The sequence below is a fragment of the Condylura cristata genome, unplaced genomic scaffold, assembly GCF_000260355.1.
Source record: "Condylura cristata isolate star-nosed mole 26May11 unplaced genomic scaffold, ConCri1.0 scaffold00004, whole genome shotgun sequence".
NCBI classification, from domain to species: Eukaryota; Metazoa; Chordata; class Mammalia; order Eulipotyphla; family Talpidae; genus Condylura; species Condylura cristata.
The window spans coordinates 61965546-61987683 of NW_004567105.1; the positions used below are offsets into that span (position 1 = coordinate 61965546).

General features: G+C 50.3%; 1 protein-coding gene across 1 annotated transcript; it reads left to right on the plus strand.

The window, feature by feature from the left end:
- The first annotated feature begins 7685 nt into the window (after nt 1-7685).
- Nucleotides 7686-20932, plus strand: SHISA5 (shisa family member 5). The gene is made up of 6 exons (XM_012720677.1): nt 7686-7876; nt 10368-10506; nt 13666-13734; nt 20193-20311; nt 20445-20657; nt 20762-20932. The coding sequence occupies exons 1-6, from the start codon at nt 7804-7806 to the stop codon at nt 20839-20841; spliced, it is 693 nt and encodes a 230-aa protein (XP_012576131.1). The 5' UTR covers nt 7686-7803; the 3' UTR covers nt 20842-20932.
- The last annotated feature ends 1206 nt before the right edge of the window (nt 20933-22138 follow it).

Sequence of the window (22138 nt, forward strand, 5' to 3'; positions counted from 1 at the left end):
AGGAAACAAGCCCGGTTTCTTCATCACATGCTTGCGGCTCCATGTGGCTTCCTTAGGTCTCCTCCTTCTCCATCCTCCTTCATTCTCTCTTCTCTCCTTTTTCTCTGCTCAGCTCCACCCTCCCTCTGGGTGGGGCAGGGAACCTGGAACTTCCCTTCTCCTAGGGACCACCTGTTACATTCCCCGCCCCCATTTACTGTGGTCCTCTGCTGCAATCTAGAGGGCAGAACCGAGCAGCCAGGTGAAGACACAGAACACAGAAGGCAGGTGGGCTCAGGGGGTGGGGCCGGGAAGAAGTGCACCCTTGTTTGGACTTTGGACTTGCACCAGGGGCTTCGGGAGTTTGGAGGGGCCACGTGGAGGAGAGACATGTAGAGACACTTGAAAGAGACATGGAGGAGAGACATGGGGAGGCTGACAACGGCAGCCATTACCTTGATTTGTATTTCAATTTTTTCCCTTTTGTCCCAGCTTCCTGGGACCATCTTCAGAACCCCATTCCTCTAGTCTCCTTTCAGAAAGAGACTTAGACTCATGGTAAGTTTTCAGGCCTCAGTATCCCCAAATCGGGCTGACCCTGATTTACTGGGCATTAACCCACAAAGGAATGGGTAATTGAGGGTGTCTAACTTAGAATATATTTTCTCTTCTCTCTAAGCACACTGACTCTATTGAATGTTACTCCCAGTAAGAATATCTTTTATCTCTGCAGGCTGAACCCTTTTATTAGAGTGTGTACATTAGGGGGCCCCAGAGTGCCTCTTGGTTGTACACTAACATTTTGTGAATCCCCGGCCCCCTCATCTTTTCTGAATAAATCTCACTTTCCTAGCCCAGACCTTGTCTTAAGGTGGGCTGATGAGCAGCAAGTGGCCCAGCTTTCCTGGCATCCTTGTCACGCCCAGACAACCCAGGAGAGGGAGAAAGAAGATTTAACAGTGTGTGGTATAATATTGGGGTGAGGCTGGAGGCACAGGGGTGAAAGAATTCACCAGAGACACAGTAGAGAAGAGAAAAGATGGATTTATTGAAATACCCTGCAGGTGAGTAGAGGACATCTACTCACAGGAAGAAGGATTTGGGGATCCTTTTTACAGCTTGTTTTCTCAGGCTTTTTCATGACTGGGGGTGTCTGTCTGCCAGTCCTACCTGCAGGAACATAATGTTTGGTGGGCCTTCTGCATAGGAGGTGTCCTACCTGGTTCTGTTTGTTCTGTTCCTCATTCCTGGAATTCCCCAATGCCTATTTTTACAGGGCAAGAAGAGAGGCACCCCAAACCGCCAACTGCCTGCTCTAAATAGGTTCTGCCATCCGCCACATCAAGACAAAACATACTGACCTTTAATGGAAAGGAGCAGTAGTATGTAAAACAGAAAAGACAAAGGATATAGTTTTCAAATCAAACACTTAAATTTACCCATGCTTCCATGAGTAAAAGTCTATCCAAACTAGATTGGCCCAAAGCAAGGCCTGAAAGCCTACCACCAGTCTTAAGTACCTTCTCTGGGGACTCAGAGAAAAGTATCAGAAACAGGCAGAAAAATTGGGGCGGGAAAGAGCAAAATCAAAATCAAGATAAAACGCTGCCATAGCCAACCTCCCCACGGGTCTCTCCCCCACATCTGTTTCACCCAGTCCAGGACCAAGAAGCGAGAGCTGTCAGCTCCTGATGGCAGTTTGGATGGTTTCCCAGCATTGTTTGGTTGAGCAAAGTGCAGAGTCCTTGTTTTAACTGGACTACATGGTACCCCAACAAATGGCTACTCGGTCTTTGCATTTCTGTTGCGCATTTACAGAGGGAAAAAACGAAACTGTACATCATGGTTCCCTGTATATAGAGAGCAACAGTATGTACTTAGGTCAGAACAATTTAGAACTAGAAGCCCTCTGTCAAGAATAATTACATTTCTAATGTCTACAATTCACTTCTCCCACCTCTAGAAACTCAATTCAAACTTGTGTTTGTTAGAACAATTCTTGAAGAGTAAAATCTGTCCTAAGGCTTCCTGGGCTCAAATCCTTATTGATTATCTAATAAACTCTTTGTTCAAGTATCATTGAGACTTTATTCCTAGTTAACATCTGCAGGAGAGACCCAGGAAATGAGTGACTCTAAGAAATTGCCAAAGTCCCACCCTTAATTCATACTCAGTTAAAGAAAAAAAGATGTGTGGAGTATGTGGTGTATGTTTGGGGGATGTTTTGGAAGGTTATTAGCCAAAGCACCTGGGAAAGAAGTTATGGTTATGATGCAAGTATAAATCGCTACTTCCTTTGAGAACCGTTTTAGAGATTTCCTCATCTTCCACTTCCTCATTCAGAAAAGAGACACCCTTACATGTGCAACTTTCTACAAAACCTCTATTAAGTTTTCAGAGCTTTCCTTACCTCTATTTCTTAAAAATAACCAACCTAAAATAATCTCTATGCCTCAGATGCATATTTTGGAGTGGCAGATTTTACTTCCCTTCAATGGTTTTGTGCTGGATACACAAAACAGATATGGCTCCAAACTCACTGAGCCCCAAAAGTAGCAGGAGACACCCACATGACCCAGTTTTGGTGCTGGCTGGGGAAGGAGGGCGCCCAACCCAGGCTGGGCATACTAGAAAGCTACTTGGAGGAAGTAGTGTTTCAGCTGGGACCTAACGGGTGAGCCAGAAACAGTAACATCTGCATTGGGAAGCAAGTAGGTACCGCATTCTGTGCCATGGAACTGAAATTGGGGCTCTGTCTTAGCCCCTGAGAGTCTTCGCAGGGTGGGGAGTGTGACTGATTTGTTCTTTAGCGAGCTCAAGACTGGGAGAGTCAGTGGTGGGTAAAAGAATATTCTGGAGGTGAAGGTGACAGAGCGTGGGGAGAATTGAGCAACATGTTTGGGTGGCCAGAGGGTTTGGGAACAGGTTTTTGGGCTCAGGTTTTGGAACAGGGAGTTGTATACAGAGACCCTGGTGGTATTTGGAGATGGAGTTCTGGGAATTCTTAGGGCATGTGGGCAAGAGGGCTAGGAGTGAGGTTAGGGCAGGACCCTTGTACCTGATGACTCAGGCAGGTGGTAAACATATGAGCATGGTGGGGAGAGGGCAAGAGTCGAGGTGTGGGGTGTGGGTGGGAGTTAAGAAAGGGGAAAGGTGGTCCAGCAGGCTGTACAAACACAAATACAAAGGGGAGGTTGAAGACATAGTACTACAAGGCAGGGAGAGGGGCCCCCCAGAGCCCCCAAACTTGCATCCTCTAAGTAGCCATTCACCACATCAAGACAAAAACATGTTCTAGTGTGTAAGATCTTTAATGGAAAGGAACTTCAACACGATTAGTGTGCAACAAAGACAAAGAATATAGTTCCCAGATCCAGCACCTGAAGTTACCCATCTCCTTGTGGGTAAATGCCCAGCCCAACAGGGTTGGCCGAGGGCCACTGAGGCCCAAAGCCTGCCACAAGTCTAAAGCACCTTCTCAGCCTCCAGTGGGCACAAGGGGTTAAGTCTCAGCACTATGAAGCAATTCGGAAGCCACTGCAGCAAGTTTTGCCCGGGAGTTGCCCCAAAAGGCACAGCAAGGAGCTCTCTGGTCCTGCCCTGCTGGCTGCTCCCCTCAGTTTATTTCAGTGGGTCTGCCAGTTCTGCTCCCCACTCTGTCTCTGGTGAATCCTCTCACCACCCCCCCACCCCCCCCCCCCACCCCCGCATGCTATACCCCAGCTTAAAAAAGAGAAATGTCTAAGGCAAATTCTGGTGGGGACCGCAGGGAAGGTGCAGAAGGGATGGAGCATGGCTGGAACAAAAGGGGCAAAATCAAAATAACGCTGCGCTGTCAACCGCCCCACTGGCTCTCACCCACACGTTTGGGCCAGTCCAGAACCAAGAAGCAAACGCCGTTTCTTCACCTGTCTCTCTGCTCCTGTGCGCCTCCAGGTCTCTTTCTGGTTCCCCTTCCTCTTCATTTTTTCTCAGTCTCTCTCCAGCTGCTTCTCCTCTCCCTGCTCAGCTTCACCCTTCCTTGTGTGGGGCTAGGAACCTGGAGTCTCCCCTTTCCCTGGAGACCACCCTGTTACAGGAAAGGACCTTTGGGTGACAAGGGACTCAGGGGACAGGAAATGCAGGGGACTGTGCCCTAAGATGAAGAGTGAGCCATTTCCAGAAGGACAGATGGGAAGGGACAGATTTGTGCCTCTACCTACCTAGGAGGGCAGGAGGAGCACATTTGCAGGAATGGAAGTGGGTGGAAAGAGACTGAGGAGAAAAGCTGTCTGAGGAGGCTAGACTCCTTACAACAGTGCATGGCTACCACCCTACCCCTGTGGCCTGGCATTTTATTTCTGAGTGAGTCCAGATGGATGGTTTGGGTCCTGACATTGAAATAGGCAGCCAGTTCTCATTTCACCCACCAGTTCTTGGCTGTGGTCTGGGGAGCCAGTGGCTCTGTTGAAAGCAGGAAGGAGTATGCACAGCATAAATTTATTTAAAGTAAAGCAAAGCAAATCTTTATCTGAAGCAAAAGTAGCAAAGAAGCTCCTGTTGCTAGGAGGGAACTGGAATGAGTTGCCTTCCATGATAAGAGGCTGCTTTTTTTAAAACTGGGATCTAGGCCAGAGGTGTAGGGGGTGAGACAATTCACCAGAGACAGAGTGGGGAGCAGAATATGCGGGTCCACTGAAATACACAGCTGAGGGGAGCAGTGGGCAAGACAGGAGAGGTCTGCTGCGCCATGTGGGGGTCAGGTCCCCGGGTGGGCTCGAACTCAGGCTTTCAGGCTGTAGTAGTGTCACCAGGACTCCAGTGAAGCCCTCAGGGGCTGTTTCTATCGGCTTGGTTTATTTGCTTTGCTTTGAGGTAGGAGAGTTTCACATTTTTGTTTCTTTGGACCTGCTGTTTACTAGTCTTGGTATGTCCTGCAGGCTGGATGGCCACCATCTCCCCCTGCCCCTGCCCCCCTACCTCCCTGTAGCTGTGTCCTGGCCTTGGCCAGTCCCTTCAACATTGTGCGTCTTTACAAGGCTCGAGCCCCATCAGTCTTGTGAGACTCCCACATTTGGCATAGGGAGTTTGGTTTCTGTTTTGAAGCAGCTGTTTTCCCCAGGTAACTTGCAGAAGTGTCTGTTTCCTGCTTCACAGGCCTGGTCTACAGGGAAAGCCCCTCTCACTCCCCCTCCCCCACCCCCCAACCTGCACACACCTGTCAGAGGCACAACTGTGATTTCCACACCCCTGGGTCTTCCTGGCCTCTGTCCCCTCCTGCCTGTGTACAGGTCTACCATGAAGCTTTCAGTTTTCTATGAGATTTAGGCAGGTGAGGGGGCCTGGGGAGGCTGGGCTGTGTCAGGGAGGGTCCCTCACGCTGCCTAGGGACAGTCTTATCTCTGCCCAGCCACCTGTGTACCTAGCATTCTGAGACTTAGTTACTTCCCAGTCACAGGGTGATAGGGGCCGGGGCCTCAAGGCCCTCCACTCACTATTCTCACACCCTAACCTGGGAATTGCACTTGTCAACAGTTATGACCCCACCAGTTGATAACTATGTGGTGGTACATATGTGCACACCAGCATAGGTGACTGGTTGGTGACATTTTATGTTTTCTATTTTTTTAAAGATTTATTTATGCATACAGAACTGGGGTAAAGGTGTGGGGGTGAGAGGATTCATCAGAGAAAGAGTGGGGAGCAGAACAGGCAAATGTACTGAAATACACTGCTGAGGGGAGCAGCAGGTGGGTCAGGAGGGGTCTGCCATGCCATGTGGGTCAGCTACCTGGCTGGGGATTGAACTTGTGCTGCAGTGGCTGCCGTAACTTCATAGTTACTGTGAAGTGCTTTAACCCATTGTGCCACCAGGGATGGCCCCATTTTGTGTTTTCTTTCTTGAGTATTGTACTGAATGTGCCAGGGTATGGTGGGTGGGAGGTATGTATGTATCCAGAGGTGATGCCTTTGGGAAGTGGTTAGATCATGAGGATGGAGCCCACATGAGTGGAATTCGTGCCCTTACAAAAGAACCAGAAAGCAACCTTTCCCTTCCAACATGGGAAATAAATAGCTGTTATTTACGAACTAAGATGTGGGTTCTCCTCAGACCCACATAATCTTGGGACTTCCCACTCTACAGAATTGTGAGATATAAATATCTATTGTTTACAAACCACCTAATAGCTGATGTTTTGTTATAGCAACCAGTGTTCCAACTCCCTTTCCCTGACTCTGCTGGAGACTCCTGCCCACAGTGAGGGAGCACTGGGGGCCTGTTAGCTGTTGCCCATCTCAGGAAATCTCGTGGGAAAGCACCTATACCTGGAGCAGACAAAGATGGCCACCAGTCACCACTTCTCTTGTTACAGGGGAGTGTGACTTGGTATAGCCTGACTGTGGGTCCTCACCCTCATCCACGGGTTACCTCAGTTCTTGTATGCATAAATAAATAAACCTTTGAAGGAAAACAAAAAAACAAAACAAGATTCAACTGCAGACACACACAAAAAGGTTAATAATGGGTTTGTTTACAAGAGAATGGGGAATGAATAACTCAGGGAAAGAGAGAGAGAAGCTGGTTAATGCATCCTACCAGTTCCATGGATCTGGAACCCCAAAAGCTTGCTGAAAACCAGCGAAAAGCCATAAGCCAGGAGCCAAGAAGTCAAGAGCCCCCCAGAGTCCACATGTCCTGTTTTATATCCAGACATCACTGCTAAACTCCACCCTCCAGTCCCAGGATGCTTCTCTTTGGTGTTGGAATTTATAGTTAGTTCCAAGGTGTGGGTGGTAAAGTCCACAAAACCGCTATCTGTAGAATTCCTTCAGGACATCCTTTCCCCTTACACCTAGATCCTGGAGGTGGCTTAGTGTATGCACGGAGCTCTCTGTTCCAGACTTCAGACCAGGCCACCTGGGTCAGTCTTGCCCTGAGCCAGGGTAAGCCCCAGACCAAACTTCCAGAGGGGAATCAGCATCTGCTGGGCACCACAGTGTGCTGCGGTCTGCTCTGGGTCTGCTCTGGGCACTGACACTGGGCCTCCACATCAGGTCTTCAGGTCACTTCAGGGAGTGAGGCCCGACAGGTGGGGAGAGGCCTGTGTAGCCTCTCTTGGTGCTGTTTTGTCCCGGCTTCTGTGTCCAGCCACAAGAAAGAAAGATGGCAGGCAGAAAGGATGAGCAAGCAGAGTTTTTTGCTCCCCCCACAGAGCCCCTAGAGTGGGGTCAGCAGCTACTGCCAGCCCTAAGGGAGAAAAGGGTCTCATATAGATTCTAGGTTCCCATTCCAAAGGGGTGACTCATTGCTGTGCCCCGTGATGCGAGGGTCAATTCCTCCCACCCCTGTCTCCCAGATGCTGGGTCCAGTTAATTATCACACTTGGATTGGAGGCCCAGTTTATTATGACCCTTATCTAGTCCGACTGATAGTTGTGTTATCGCAGCACCTGGTCGCACCCAACAGGTGCTAGGCTCATGAGGGTCCCTCCAGAGAGGTGGGGACTGAAGGCAGGGAGCAAAAAGTACCCTGAAAGTAGAAGGCCACCTCGCTGGGTGGCAGGGCGCCTGCCAGGGAACCGAGCTGTCCTCCAGGACACCGGATGTGTACCTCACCGGGAGGTTGCGAGCTGAGTCCGCTTCCCGCCCCCCCCCACTCCCCCCTCTGCCCCCGCCCCGCCAGCCTCGCCCTCCTCCGTCCCCCCTCCCCCGCGGGGTTCCGGGAATCACCAGGGGGCGGGGCAAGAAAGCCTGGGCCATTCGGGTCGGAGACCGCCGCTGCCCCCAGACCCCGTCCCCTGGCGCTTCGGTCAGTCCTCCGTCCAGTCCTCCGTCCGTCCAGCCATGGCTGCGCCGGCCCCGGCGTCTCGGATCCTCTGGCTGCTGCTGCCGCTGCTACTGCCGCCGCCTCCGGGTGGTGAGCCTTGGCGGAGGGGGGAGTTTGGCTCTAAGGGAGGAGAGGGGCAGCCACGTCCCTGACCCTGGAAAGAGCCGTCCCACGGTGCCTCCTCCCCCAAACTCCCCAACCCTATCCGGTCTCTCCGGGAATACCTAGTACTGACCTTGCCTAACCCAGCACCCTTTCCAGTCTAAGTGACGCTGCTGCGCAGCTCCCAGGCAGCTGCTGTCTTTGTTCTTCCCTGGATCGGTGGGGAGGTCTTTCTGATGGTCCAAGGGAGTGAGTGGCCCTTCTGGAAGATCCCTTCCCCCCTTCCTGGGAGCCTCCACCCGCAGCCTCCAGCTTTTGAGTTTCTGGAGAGGGCCGAGGCTGGCCCCGTGTGGGGGAGGCACCCGTGTGTGCTGATTGTGGATAGTTCACTGGAGGAGGGGGCCAGGCTGGGGCCGGTTTAGGGTCGGAATTGGAACAGCTCCCCACTCCCACCCATTCCAGCCTGGGAAGCCTAAGTTCCCTCAGGATCTTGAGGCGTGGGTGGTTCTGCCAAGGGGAAGGGCTTGATTTTTCTAGGGACGGGTCTGAATCTGGAAGACCTGGGGTAGGGGAGCAGGAAGTTGAAGTCCTGGGAAGTTCAGTGAGGTCTGGAGAGCCTGGTCTGGATTTTCCAGGACTCAGAACTTTAGTCACCTGAACACTTAACTCAAACATTCACTGGTGTGTGTCTTCAGCTCGAATTATTGGCTCCAGCCAGGCTGTGGAGGCTGTAAAACCTCCATCCAATGTTGCCTGAGGTGGGGTCACTCCAGCTACTCAGTAGCATGGTCCATACTGCACACCAGCTTTCAGGAGTGCTGTCTGGGCTGGGCCTGTTGGTCTGGTCCTGCCCCACCATTTTACCCCAAGCAGGTTGCCAAAAACAAAGCAATTCCTCTCCCCTCCCTAGTTTACTCTTCTTAAGGAGGTCACTGTTGTTCTGATGGCCCCAGGACTCAGATAACTGGGTGGGCAGGGTCTCCAGATGCTGCACACTCCTCAGCACCTGACCAGGCTGGGTCTCCTCCTGCTGTGCCAGGCCTGTTTCCAGGGGATGGAGTCACACTCAGGGACTAGCACCAGACTGTGTCCAGTCTACCATGTTCATCTGGGTCTTGCTGGACTGCATGTTTCCATTTGGGATCAGCCCATGCAGAATCTGGAAATGTCCCCTTCTGCCAGTGGGCATTTGATTTGCTAATGTTGCCTGAGGATGTAGTCTCGTAAACCTGGGGCCACCCAAAGCCCTGTTATATCAATATAACCTTGCACGCTGCAGCTTTGGCTTCCCCCTGTTACAGGGCACCCTAGTGTGAATTGGGGTGCCTGTCTGTGGGTCTTCACCCACACGCTTATGATTCAGTCGTATTATGGACACACTCAAAAGGTTAAATAATGGATTTATTTATAAGGAGAAAGGTAAAGGAATAACCCAGGGAAAGAGGGAGAGAAACACAGGTTAGCTAGGATGTTCTACCAGTTCTGCTGAAGTGGACTCCACCGGCATGCTGAAAACCGATTGAGAGCCAAAAACGATCAGCTGCGAACCACCAGGTCCTCCCAGAGCCCTCATGTCCGGTTTTATCCCAACCTGGCTGCTCAGCTCTGCCCTCACGTCCCTGAGTGCTTCTTCTTGGTACTGATGGGATTTGGAGTTCCAGCATCTGGAGTGGGGGCCGAGTCCGTGAAACCTGTACCGGTTACATCCTCCGCCTCTGGGGATGTCCGTGGGTTCCTATTCTGCTTCTGAGAGCCTGCAATGGCTTTAGGGCTTCCAGGGGTGCCATGGGCCAAACGCTCCCTAAGCACCTGCTGCTGGTCCATCACAGGGCTGGTGCTACGTCCACCCAAGGGGTGGATGTGATTGTGGTCAGTGGTCAGTTGGTTAAGGAACAGTTTGCAGAAGTTCTGGTGTCCCGGGGGGATGAGGCTGAGCAGTAGAGATAGAAGGACTGAGAACCACCCAGTCAGTTTCTGGTGTGGGGTGTTAATATTCAGGGTGTGACTGCTGTGCTCAGGTGGCTACTGGAGGGGCATAACATTAAGTTCTTGGGGTGAGTAGATTTGAGAATGGAGGATAGGGAACAGGTGAGAATATGGGCAAAGTGGGGAAGGGCTGGGAATTTGGGGTGCCCTTCATGATCCTTTGCAGTCTGGACCCTGCTTTGTAGAGTCTCAGTTAATCCTGAGGCAGTGAGCACCAGTGATGGCTTGAGGATGGGTGGCCTAGTCCTACACCTGCCCAGAAAGTTCATTCTCCTGTCAGACACACCCTCCCAAGCAGACCTGTGGGAAAAGCGGGAGCCCTGCCGTGGCCTCTGGAGAGGGCAGAGCCAGTTAGGGTGGTAGCTAGAGGTGGCCATTGAGGAGGATGGCTCAGAGATGGTCCAGTGTTCTCATTCCTGTTTACTGTGCTGGGGAAGGGACGTGGCCGAAACCTAATGTGGCACAGATGAATAAATATGTTTCTCTGCTCCAGCCCATGGTGAGTTTTGTATGGCTTCCAGTGCCTTCCCTCAGTTCTGTCCTGATTTCTGCTGTGGCAGCTGTTCTGATCAGTACTGCTGCTCTGACGTGCTGAAGAAGACCAAGGAAAGTTGTACTGTGCCTAAGTACAGGTGGGTGCACTGGTGATCAGAGGGTGGGTGGTCTCAGCCTGCCCAGCAGGAGCTTGCATGAAAGAGAAGTAGCCCTGGAGTCCTGGCCTCCTGTGACCAGTGGCTGGGTCACTGGCCCAGGAGATTGGGAGCCCTGTTCTGGGGTGTATTCCCCAGACCTGCTCCTCTCGTCCCTTGCCCCTCCCCCCCACCCTCAAGGGCTCCAGCTCACCCAGCCTTGGACTGAGCAGGTTTTTCAGGGGTTCACTGTTGTTCTACCATGCCCTTGGGGTGGGCACATTGGTGTGAGTGTGTGTACCCTGCAGTATGTGTCTTCATCTGGGGTGGGGGAGAGTTGTATCGGATTTGTGCAGGTACCACCTTGGGAGCCCTGGGGGACACAGTGTGTGGGCATGTGCCACACTGTGTGTCATGCCTGCGTCCTGCATCTTGTGACTATTTCACAGGCTGGAATCAAAGTTCTAGACCCCTGCATGTATCTCCCTTTGGCACAGTCTGTGTGTCCTTTCCATTTGGCTGCAGATAGAGAGTTGAGATGATCATACTCCTCAGCTTTGGGGGGTGATTACCATTGGCCAGGGTCAGAGCAGCTCCCAGCAGTATTAATGACAGTTTCAAAAGTACTTGAAACAACTAGTACTATGCAGTTGTTGAGTGTATAGTGTTTTATAAGTCTGAGTGAGGCCAAGTCAGTTGATAACAGTGTTTAAATATTTTCTCTGCATTTTTTTGTCTACTTGTCCTGTTGATTACTGAGAGATTACATATCTTTATTCTTCCACTTCCATCAGTTTTTATTTCATGGATTCAGATGCTTGGTTATTAGGTGCATACATGTTTAAGATTGCCTTGACTTTCTGGTGTATTGTTTATTTTATTATATAGAAATAACATTGTAAACTACAAAGACAATATTTTGATTGTTTTTGACAGTGAATATTTATTCACATTTATGTTTTTTTGTTTTTCTGTTACATTTTATTGCTTCCTACAAGCTTCACCTGAGATCATGTTCCTTCTACCTTTAATGCAGGACTGCTGGTGTCATATTTTCTCGGTTTCATTTGTCTGAAAATATCTTTACTTCCCCTTCCTTCTTAAAGAATATTTTTCAGGGTAATAGATTTCTAGGTTGACATTTCTCAAATTCTTTTAGCACATAGATACTTTCATTTCCTTTTTTCTTCTGATGTCTACTGTTTTAGTTGAGCAATATGAAGATGACAATTTCATTGCTCATTCCAAGTAATATGTCTTCTCTCTGACTACTTTTAAGATTTTTAATCTCTGGTTTTCAGTGACTTTACTATGGTGCGTCTCTGAATTTATACTTCTTGGGATTCAAAGCACTGCTTCAATCCATGGCTTACTGTTATTCATCAGTCTTAGAATATATTTTAGTCATTTTCTCTTTAATGGTTGTTTCTGCCCCATTCTCTCCCTTCTCTCATTTTGGAACTGTAATTATACACTTAGGACTTTTTGTAAACTCTGTTTCATATTTAACCTACTGTCTTCTGTTTTCATATTTGCTGTCTTTTCGTGTCTCTGAGCTTCAATCTATATTATTTGCTTGAGGAACTATTCTAAAGTTCACTAATTATATCTTTAGCTGTATCTAATCTGTTAAATCAGTGTAAGAACTTACTAGTTTATTGTATTATTATTATTATTATTTAGTTCTAGATGTTTTGTTTTTCCTTTATATTTCAAGATTTGAATTGCTTAATCTTTAATCTCCTTGAACATTATATATGTTGTTCTGTTAATGTCAGTGTCTGGTATTTCAATATCTAAACCTATGGATATTTTAGTGGCAGTTTTCTATCTATATTGTCTAGTATCCTAGTGTTCCAGAAAGCTTTCAGTTGTCTGCAAACCATTGCATTTACAGAACTGATTGTAGAAATTTGGAGCTCAGGACTTCCTCCATGGAGGGTTTATCTAGTTTTTCCCTGGGACACAGGCATTCTGAGATCACTTTGTTCTAACTACTAAGTTTGTGGTGAGTAGATGCTTGGCTGGCCCTCTGGTTCCCTTCTCTTGAACTCTAGGCTTCCAGATCCCAGCCCAAGTGAGTGGGAGGCCCTGGTATCTCCTCGCCCCGTAGGCCCTGGGTCCAATCTTTATGTTCTTCCAGAAGTGCCTCTGAGCCTCTCTACTGCTCTCTCCCCCAGTTACATAATGCCAGGTAGGTGAGAAGGCCACAGACACCAGTTTTACCTCTATGGCTCTCCCTTCCCAGCCTCCCCACGCTGCGTCCCAACTTGGTATTAACTATGTCGTTGTCAGTACTAATCTGGCTTAAGTTGTCCATACTTGTCTCCAAAATGCCCTTTCAGAGGCAGGTTTGTTCAAATCAGAATACAAATATGGTTATTAGTTTTAAAATCTCTGTTGTTCCTATAGCTATTTCTCATTTTTTGTCCTGAAAATTTCTCTGTCTCTTTTCTCCTTTTCTTGATTCGTCTTGCCAGAGGTATACCAGTTTTGTTTGGTCATGTCTTGGTTTTCTATGGTGGTTCTCTTTACTTTTGTACTTACATTTACTAATCCCTTATTCTTTGTTCTATTCATTTCTTCCATTTTCTTTATGTAATACCATCAAACTGTTAAAGACAGAAATTTCTAGGAACTATTTTAGCTGTGTTTCATGAAATTTGACCTATAATATTTTCATGATCAGGTATAGTCTTAATGTTCTTTATGATTTCTTACTTAACTCACAGGTTTTGTGCATGGGTGTGCATGTGTGCATGTGTACACATGCCATGTTCGTTTTCCAAACTATGAGGTTATGTTAGTATTTCTTTCTTTTTAATTCTGTGGCATTGACAAAAGTTCCTGATTTCTAACTTCCCCTCATTGTAGTCAGAGAAGATACTCTCTGTGATAGGTGTCTTTTGAAATCTGTTGAGGCTTGTTTTCTGGCTTCACATGTGGTCTGTGTAGAGAATGTCCCAGGTGCCTTGAGAAGTGTGACATCATGTCCAGAGTCCCTGGTGTGTGGTATGCTTCCTTAGGGGCCATCTGGGCTGCCTCTGTGGCTCAGTACAGGGCTGGTTTTGTACATGTTTGGTGATTACACTGAGGTAATGCACGGGCCTGGTGTGCTGGGTGGGGTTTAGGGGTGTTGACTGTGCGGTTTCTTTTTTGCAGTATGGGTGCTGACCTGGAGTCACTGGATCAGCTGGACCCATTTGACACAGACAGCAGCCCCATTTTAGGGTAAGTAAGTACTATTCTGTTGGGTACATCTTCCTGGCAGGGGTGATGGGGGTTCAGGTGGGCTAGGGTGAAGGGACTGGGCTGGCACAGAGTCATTGGGGTGTGGGCCCCAGAGAAGCTGTCACTCTGTCTGACCACCTTGATCTTTCTTCAGAAGTTGTGTCCTTATCATTGTGCTGGGAATGAGGTGACTGTGGTAGAGGGTTTGGGGTAGGGAATCTGTTTTTGGTGTCCCGAGGCCAGTTTCCAACAGGGATATGTGTAGAGTTTCCCTCTACCAGTCAGCAAGTCTCAGATACCAGCAGGGTGTGTAAAAATTCAACTCTGGTCTGCTCTGTCTCCCCAGAGCTAGGGCCAGATTCCACAGGGTAAGGGCTCAGTCCCCCAAGACCTTCCTCTACTTGATACACCAGCCACAGCCTCTGTTCTGTTACTTGTGCTTCTGCTGAATCAGAGATTCCCATAGCTCCCTTCTGGGGTTTTGTTAATTTTCTAGAACTACTCACAGAACCCAAGAAAGACATTTACTCACTATATCATCCATTTATCGCAAACTCAGAAAGAGCCAGATATATGCCTGGGGGGAAGGGGAGCACAGGGGAAAGGCCCAGTGCCTCCCTCTCCAGGCACACCGTCTCCCCACCTCTCCATGTGGTCACCAATCCAGAAGCTTTCCGAAGCCCCTCCAAATGGGTTTCTTTGGAGACTTCATTACACAAGCATAATTGATTAAATCATCGGTTTAAGGCAATCAAACTCAAATGACCAGTCCTTCTGCCCTCTCCTGAGGTCTGGTCATGGGACTGGTGATTCTACCCCTCAGTCACTTGGTTGGCTCCAGTGGCAGTCACCCCATCTTTAGTTACTTTCCCAGAGGTCACTTCATTAACATAACAAGAGATGCTGTTATCACTTTCAAAGGTTAGGAAATTCTCAGACTTTTGGGAGTTGTGAGCCAGGAACTGTGGATGAAGACCAAATATGTATGAGATATATTTTGGTCATCTGAATGATCAAATATCTATTTTTATTGTAAATCACAGTGTCACAGAATACACACTGATCTAAGGTGATGGGAGGGACTGACAGTAATGGGTGGTGGTGGGTAAAAGGTGCTAGCGAAGGGCAGCAGTGGCAGGAATGAGGTGAGGGGGCCTGTGGTGCTGAGTGTGCAGTGAGGGGCCAAGGAGCTGGGACTGGGTGGTGATGAAGGATGGACAGGTGGCATGGCAATAGTGCATGGTGATGAGAGGCTGATGGTGGGGGGTCATGGGGCCACATTCGGTGTCAGGATGCCCAGTTTATATGACTGGAATGTTGTGAAGCCACTGTGTGTGTCTTCCTGGTGGAGTCGATTCCATGTACTAACTATCTCCCCATGGATCTGGGAGTGTCTCTGTGGAGAAGATCCACCATGCCGGTTGCCCCTTTGAAGGAGGACACTTTAGGTTCTGGGCCTGTGTGTGGGGTCTAGGCTCTTGCCCCACTCCTTTCTGCCTTGTTGTGTCTGAGTGTGGGGCCTTACTGGCCACAGAGAAATTGGGACAGGACTTCTGAGAGGAGGGGAAGAACAGCCCATGCCCTCTCCTCAGCACCTGGCTCTGGGCCTCCTCATTGTGCTCTGCTGGCTGATCCTGCACCCCAAAGACTAGTCAGAGATATATACCTTATAGGAACCCCCCCTACATCTAGGGGGCCTGGACTTAATGGAGCAAAGTAAGGCAGGTGACTGGGCATTAAGCAGTTGCCTGCTAAGAAGGGGACTGGGGGAGAGGCACGGGGTAAGGGGTGTCCTGGTCTCTGCACCAGTAACAGGGCCAGAAGTCCAGTCTTGTGATGGTGCAGGGCAAGGAATGGGTTTGGGGTGAACAGCTCAGGCTCGGGTAGGATGAGTGAGCTGAGGATAGAATCTGAGGTTATCAATATTTGAGGTTATCAACATCCCCTGGAGGCACTGAGAGGGAATGTTCAGAGAGGTGGGAGGAGACAGAAAGGCAGAAGAGCATTGAGAAATATGGATTCCACAGTGGGGAGCCATGACATCTTTGCAGAAGCAGGTCAGTGAAATATTTGAGGAGTGAGTTGGCAGCGTGTACAGTGAGGTGAACTCAGAGAGCGCCAAAGAGAAATTTGGCTGTGACAGAGGAGGAGTAAGACAGGATCTGGGGGAGGAACCAGGGTGAAGGGCTCCTTTTGCAATGGTGGAGACTTGCTCTGGGCTAGCCAAGCAGGGACAAGGCAGAACAAGGTCCCCAGGGGTGACGAGGATTGGCTTCTCAGGACTGTGGTGGCAGGGAGGCGGCCAGGGCCAGCTCAGGAGCACCTCTTCCTCCCAGAACCCAGTCTGCTGAGCCCCATCGTGGTAACTGAGCACAGTGGGGTGCTGATTCTGCTCTGCCCACCCGTGTCCCCTATGCTTTCCTGCTCCATTGCCCCCTGCTTCCTGAGAAAAACCTCAGACTCTCACATAGGACCTGCCTTAGGGAAGTGTGGGGCTCAAGAAGCAGGTGCTGGGAGGTTTGAGGGACCCGGATGTCAGTGACATTTCTGTGAATGCCCTGAAGTCTGGGACCTAACCAGGTCCCAAGATGTCCTCTCGGGTTGGCATCCATGTGCTGCCCCCTTGGCCAAGGGCACGCATAGTGGTTTGTTCACTGGAAAGTTGACTCTTTGGTGGGGTCAGAGCGCTGAGGAATCCCCAATAGGGGACTCCATGTGCTGGCATGGTGGCCTGTGCCAGCTCTGCCCCTCTCCCACTACCACCCCCCTCTTCCCCTTGGACCCTTGACCTTGACTTTTCTCTGGGAAACTCCTTGGGTCTCCTAAGAACGAGGTGTCACGTCAGAGCTCAAGGATCTGGATAAGCCCACATCTGCCCATCACAGCCGGATGGGTGTATCCCCCTCTGTGTGGGCGCAGTGTGGCAGTATTAGCTCCTGGGAAAGCTGGCCCTGGTCTGCTCCCTCACCCCCACTCTCCCCTGACTTTGACAGGTGAGTCCCTTTCTGTGCTGTTGAATGCTCTGTGCCTGGCCTAGTGTCCATTCTTGGCTTGTTCTCACCCCAGAGCTTCTTTGGCCCTGTCCTGCTTCTTTGGGATTCTTGTCCCTTCCTAGGTCCTGGCCATTCAAAGGACGGTTGGGCATAAATACTGTGACTTTAAGCACCTGAGTAGAGGAACCTCTGGTTCTGGCCTCAGGCAGGTTCTCTCTGATCCTCTGTCCCGATTTTGCAGTGAGTACAGGGAAAAGGCAGGGAGGTTCTGGCAAAGCTCCGCTGGCTCCTAGTCCTGCCTGCAACTAAGACCCAATGTGTCACGGCCAGTCTGCTGCCTTGCCAGCATCGTGTGAGAGACAGACCTCCAGATACAGCCCTTTCACGCTCTTGACATTGCACCTTTGGCCTCCTGGGGACGCCCGTTTCAGCTCTGCCACAAGCTCCCTGCCTTCTGTCCCCTCCTGCATGTGCTCATCTTGCCTTCTGAACTTGGCCTTTGCATTTCTTCATTTGGGCGGTAGCCCCAACCTTGAGAACCCCCACTCCTACCTCACAGCAGTATGGTTCCTTCAGTACCATGACCTGCCACTCTATAGTCATCTCTCAAATATTGCACTTCCTTAGAGCATCGTGCCTGGCTGCGCTGCTAAATGTTGCCATGGGCCCTGAATGAACTTATTCACCCATCAGATATTTATTAAACAGCTGCCTGATGCTGGGGATACAGTGGTGGGCTCAAGCAGGTACAGCCTTTCCCTCACCAGTCTACAGACTGGAGGCAAGATGCTCACTTATCATATGCTCACACACACGAGTTTGTGTTTATAAACTGAGAAAGACAGGAATTGATTCTGGAAGAGCTTTTATCAAGGAGCCTAACCTCATCTGCATGGTCAGGGAAGGTGTCCCTGAGGAAATGATGTTTTGAGCTGAGGTCTGAGGGTAAACAGGAATGAGTTATTTGGGGGTAGGACTGGGAGGAAATAGAAGGCAGATCAGACAGTGGGACCTGCAAGTGCAAAGGCCCCCGGGCAGGACACAGCATGTGCTTTCAAAAACTGGTACACAGGAAAAAAGGGTGAGCATCCTCAGACCACACAGGGAAATTTTTATTTCATTTGGATTTTTTTCCAAAGATTTATTTATTTATTTATGTGTACAAGAACTGGGGTACAGGCCAGAGGTGTGGTGGGAGGGGATGGTGAGAGGATTCACCAGAGACAGAGTGGGGAGCAGAACAGGCAGAGCTACTGAAATACATTGCTGAGGGGAAGCAGTGGGAGAGGTCTGTCTGCCATGTCATGTGGGTCAGCTCCATGGCCGGGGATCAAGCTCATGCTGTAGTGGCTGCCGATATCTTCAGAGTGCTGTGCTTTAACCCATTGCGCCCCCAGGGAGGGCTCTCATTTGAACTTTTAATTAAAGGTTAAAATTTGCTTTATTGTACATTCACTATTTGATGCAACCAGTCCTAGAGAATTTTCTTCTCTTTTTGTCAACTACACTCTATGTCATGCATGTGTGTCAGAAAAGTACACACAGGCACACACAGTCTGACAAGTAGCTTACAAAGAAAATTTCTGTGCAACCTCAAGAATTATGGGAGCCATGGCAGGCTTTTGAGCAGGAAGTGAAGTGAGAAGAGTTGTCAGGGTGGCGGAGACAGCTGCATCCTCAAGGGGAGACTAGTGGCATGGAGCACGTGTGGTGGGGGAGGAGTAAGGGCTTGGACTGGACAGGGCTTGTGTGTCATCCAGGGCCCAGTCCGTGGGCCTAGCAGGTGCAGGCGCTCATTGAGGAGGATGGCTGGGATAGGGCTGGCAGCTGGCTGGGCTGAGCAGGAGTATGGTTCAGGCACACACAGGAGAGACTTCTCCACCCCAGAGTCGTGCTGTTTCGGATGGTGGGGTGGACTTGCCATGATGAGAGGCCAGGCCTGGGCAGTGGAGGCTAGGAGGCAGCTCCAGAAGGAGGCCCACAGGCCTGGGCCTTCCCACACACCTTGTGACTCCCTCTGGGCTGAGTGCAGCTGGGGCACCTGGGCTGCACTGTGTCTTTAAGAGGCCTCATGGCTGCTTCCTGCCTTCTGCTGACGTCAGAGTAGGGAAGGCCTCGAGGAGGGACTGAGATTTGCTTTCCTTTTCCCTGAAAGGGGAGAAGATCGAAACTGATTGAAAGGGGAAGTTGGGGTTGCAGGAGGCATCTGAGTGAAGGCAGAAACTAATATGGGGTGAGCTTGTATGCCTTTCTGTTGGGTGTGAGTGTGTGTGTGTGGGTGTGAGAGAGAGAGAGAGAGAGATTGATGATGGCCCTGAAGTCTCCAGCCATGTGTGTGTGTTTTCCATTCCCTGGGTCAGTAGCGGCTATGGGTGAAGGTCAATGAGCCCCTATTTTGAAAAAGAGGTTGTATGCTTTGATTCTGAAGTGTGAAGGGTCTGACCTTAACCTGTTCCTATGCTGTGACAGTAAGTTCCCCTGAGATGGCGCTGCCTATCTGGGCTTCGAGGTAGAAGTCCATTGTCCCAAGGCAGAGCAGAGTGGGCCCCCACTAAGAGTTTCTGAGGCGTGGATGCCTTACAGCTAAGCAAGCTCCTTCCATGTTTCATGTGCTTGGTGTAATTTACCAAGCATTTCCTTACTAGAACTTGGCCTCTAGGACAGGGGAAGTTGGCAAAGGGCTCTGTCTTTGAAAGTTAGTTCTGGTGAACTTCCCAGCCTAGGGCCTGCCTTCTCAGAGGGTGGGCTCTCCACTCTGTGTAGGGGCTTGGGTCTGGCAGGAAGTACCCCTTTTCCAGGAAGCAAAACCACCTCCAGCCCCTTCATGTCACCTATATGGCTCTTAATTTGCCCAGGGATGGCTGTGAACAGTTTGTACAGTGCTTGGGATCTGGAGGGCTCACTGTCACCCCAAGAGGCCACCAGCCCTGTGCTGGGGCCATGAGCCAGCCAGCATGGAGGCTGTGTTCGCCTGCTTCCTCTCTCGGCTTGCTGTTCTGGCCACACCTGCCTCCACTCTCCTGGAAATCTTCCCATCTTCATCACCTGTGCTTCCTGAATAACCTTACTTCAACAAAGGACGGTGTCTGTCTCCCACACCAGAGTTTGGCTGACACCACTGTCTGGCTTGTGGCATATGCTTAATGACCATCTCCTGATAAGTTGCGGGAAAGCAAGACATAGGTAGGGAGTCGGGGAGGCGCTGAAGATCCCTCTCCCTGGCTCCTGAGGGTGGGGCCAGCAAGGCAGAACCCAGGTGTGGTGCTTTGAATCAACTCACAAGCTCCCCTCCCCTCCCCCCACCCCTTTATAGTCAGAAAACCAAGGCAGAAACAGCAAGACCGCCCAGAAATTGCTCTATCTGTATTGTCCAGTCTCCTTTAGCAAGAGGGTGGCCCCTGGGAATGGGTGAGGTGTGGAATGAGAAGGGTGAGAGGCCTTGGGTCACGACTGGCTCTTTGGCAGGTTTGGGGCAATTTTAGCCATCGGCCTGACCATCTTCGTGCTCTCTGTTGTCATCATCATCATCTGCTTCACCTGCTCCTGCTGCTGTTTGTACAAGATGTGCTGCCAACCACGTCGTCGTAAGCATGCCCTCCCCCACCCCTTGTGTACAGGAACAGGCTCCTGGATGGCAGGGGGATCGAAGGGGGCCCTGATTCCCCCTGGAGGGAGGGGCAGCAAGCCTAAGGAGCCTGACTGGAATTCCTTTTACAGCGATTGTGACCACCACTACGTCTACCACGGTGGTGCATGTCCCCTTTCCGCAGCCTCCAAATGTGCCACCCAGCTATCCTGGACCAACGTATCAGGGCTACCATCCCATACCCCCCCAGCCAAAGATGCCAGCAGCACCCTATCCGACGCAGTTCCCGCCACCCTACCCGGCGCAGCCCCTGGGCCCACCAGCTTACCACGAGACACAGGCTGGTGAGTACCACTGCTGACCGACCTCACCCTACCCCTGAAGCTCCCACCTCTGCCCCTCAGTGCAACCTGTGGCTATAGCCAACCAGTGTCCTCTATATTTTCAGGAGGTGCAGCCATGCCCTACCCTGTCAGCCAGCCTCCTTACAACCCTGCCTTCATGGACCCACCGAAGGCAGCCCCCTGAACAAACTCCTGCGTCTCTGGCTGCCACATGATATGTGCGTGAATGGTTATGCCAGCACGGCCCTTTTCTTCCCGTGCATGGTGTGCGTCTTGTCTGTACAGAGGCTTTTTGTGATGCTGATGAGGTGAACAGTCCTTGCTGGATTGCTAGAACCATGCTTTGTTCTTGTCCTCCCTTGAAATTATGCTTCCTGAAAACTCAGGCAAAATTCAGTGGCATGGGAATTCTTTTTCAGACTGCCCCAGGGAGACCAGGTGGGATGAGCACAACTTTCTGCACATGTTCTGGTTTCAGCCATTGCTCAAGGCCATGGCTTGTTCCCAGAGGTACCCTTCAAAGAACCCAAGGCCATGATGCAGGCAAATGGGTGAGGTTTGGGCCCTGGTTAAGTTGAATTTCCATCCCTTCAGCAGATGATCCCATAGCATAGCCCCTGGGGCTCGTGCCATGCCCAGTGGAGGATGGACGGCTTTCTGGTATCAGAACACCTTAGGCAGAGTTCTGTCTACCCGACAGCTGTGTACTTGCACTGTCCTGCATCCTCCCTGGAGCCACCTAGGGGAGCCACATTCACTCATGGTTCTGGCTGTGCTGACTTGTCCCTGCTTCATCACAGGGGACTCCTGTCCACCTATACTCAGGTGTCCTCCCTGCAGTGTTTTTTTTACCTTTAGCCAAACATTTTTCTTGTTTTCTGTTTCAAAGTATATATGATATTGCTGAGGGACTGAAATCTTTTGATCCTGGATGGAGATTGGCCCACAGAACAGGGACTGACTCTGATAGTCCCTGTTCCCTCGCACCCCAACACTAACTCCTGTATTCAGCTCCTGTCCCCAGGTTTAGTTCATCCTAGCAGCAGGACACCTGGGCCAACAGGCCATTGTGACCAAAGGCGAAAGGGGGTTCTGGGTGGCCACTCTGGTCCAGACTCGAATACCTCGGTGTTCCCTGTCCCTGTTCTCACCAGATCTGTCTTAGCTTTGTAACTTGATATGTTCCAAGAGCCTAGGGTTAATAAACACCCTTGTTTATATTAAATGTAAACATTTGGAATTGCTGTTCCTTCTCTTCGTAACCTTGGCTGCTGGGAATGAGTATTAAGCTAGGTACCATTTCTGTGCATGGATGCCTGTGTTTTCCTATTTTTGTTGGGGTCAGAAGTATGATCAACCTGCCAGGAAAATGAGGGACAAACACTGTACTACCCTCCCTCTCCAGGTCCCTGAGAATGGGCAGTGACCCAGGAGGCTCCAAGGTTGCCGAAGGAGAGTAGAAGGCAAGTAAGCTGTCAGTG

Coding starts and splice junctions, on each gene's coding strand:
- SHISA5 (XM_012720677.1), top strand. CDS start 7,804: ATGGCTGCGCCGGCCCCGGCGTCTCGGATCCTCTGGCTGCTGCTGCCG. Junction 13,735..20,192: donor GACAGCAGCCCCATTTTAGG/GTAAGTAAGTAC, acceptor GCTCTTTGGCAG/GTTTGGGGCAATTTTAGCCA. Junction 20,658..20,761: donor TTACCACGAGACACAGGCTG/GTGAGTACCACT, acceptor CTATATTTTCAG/GAGGTGCAGCCATGCCCTAC.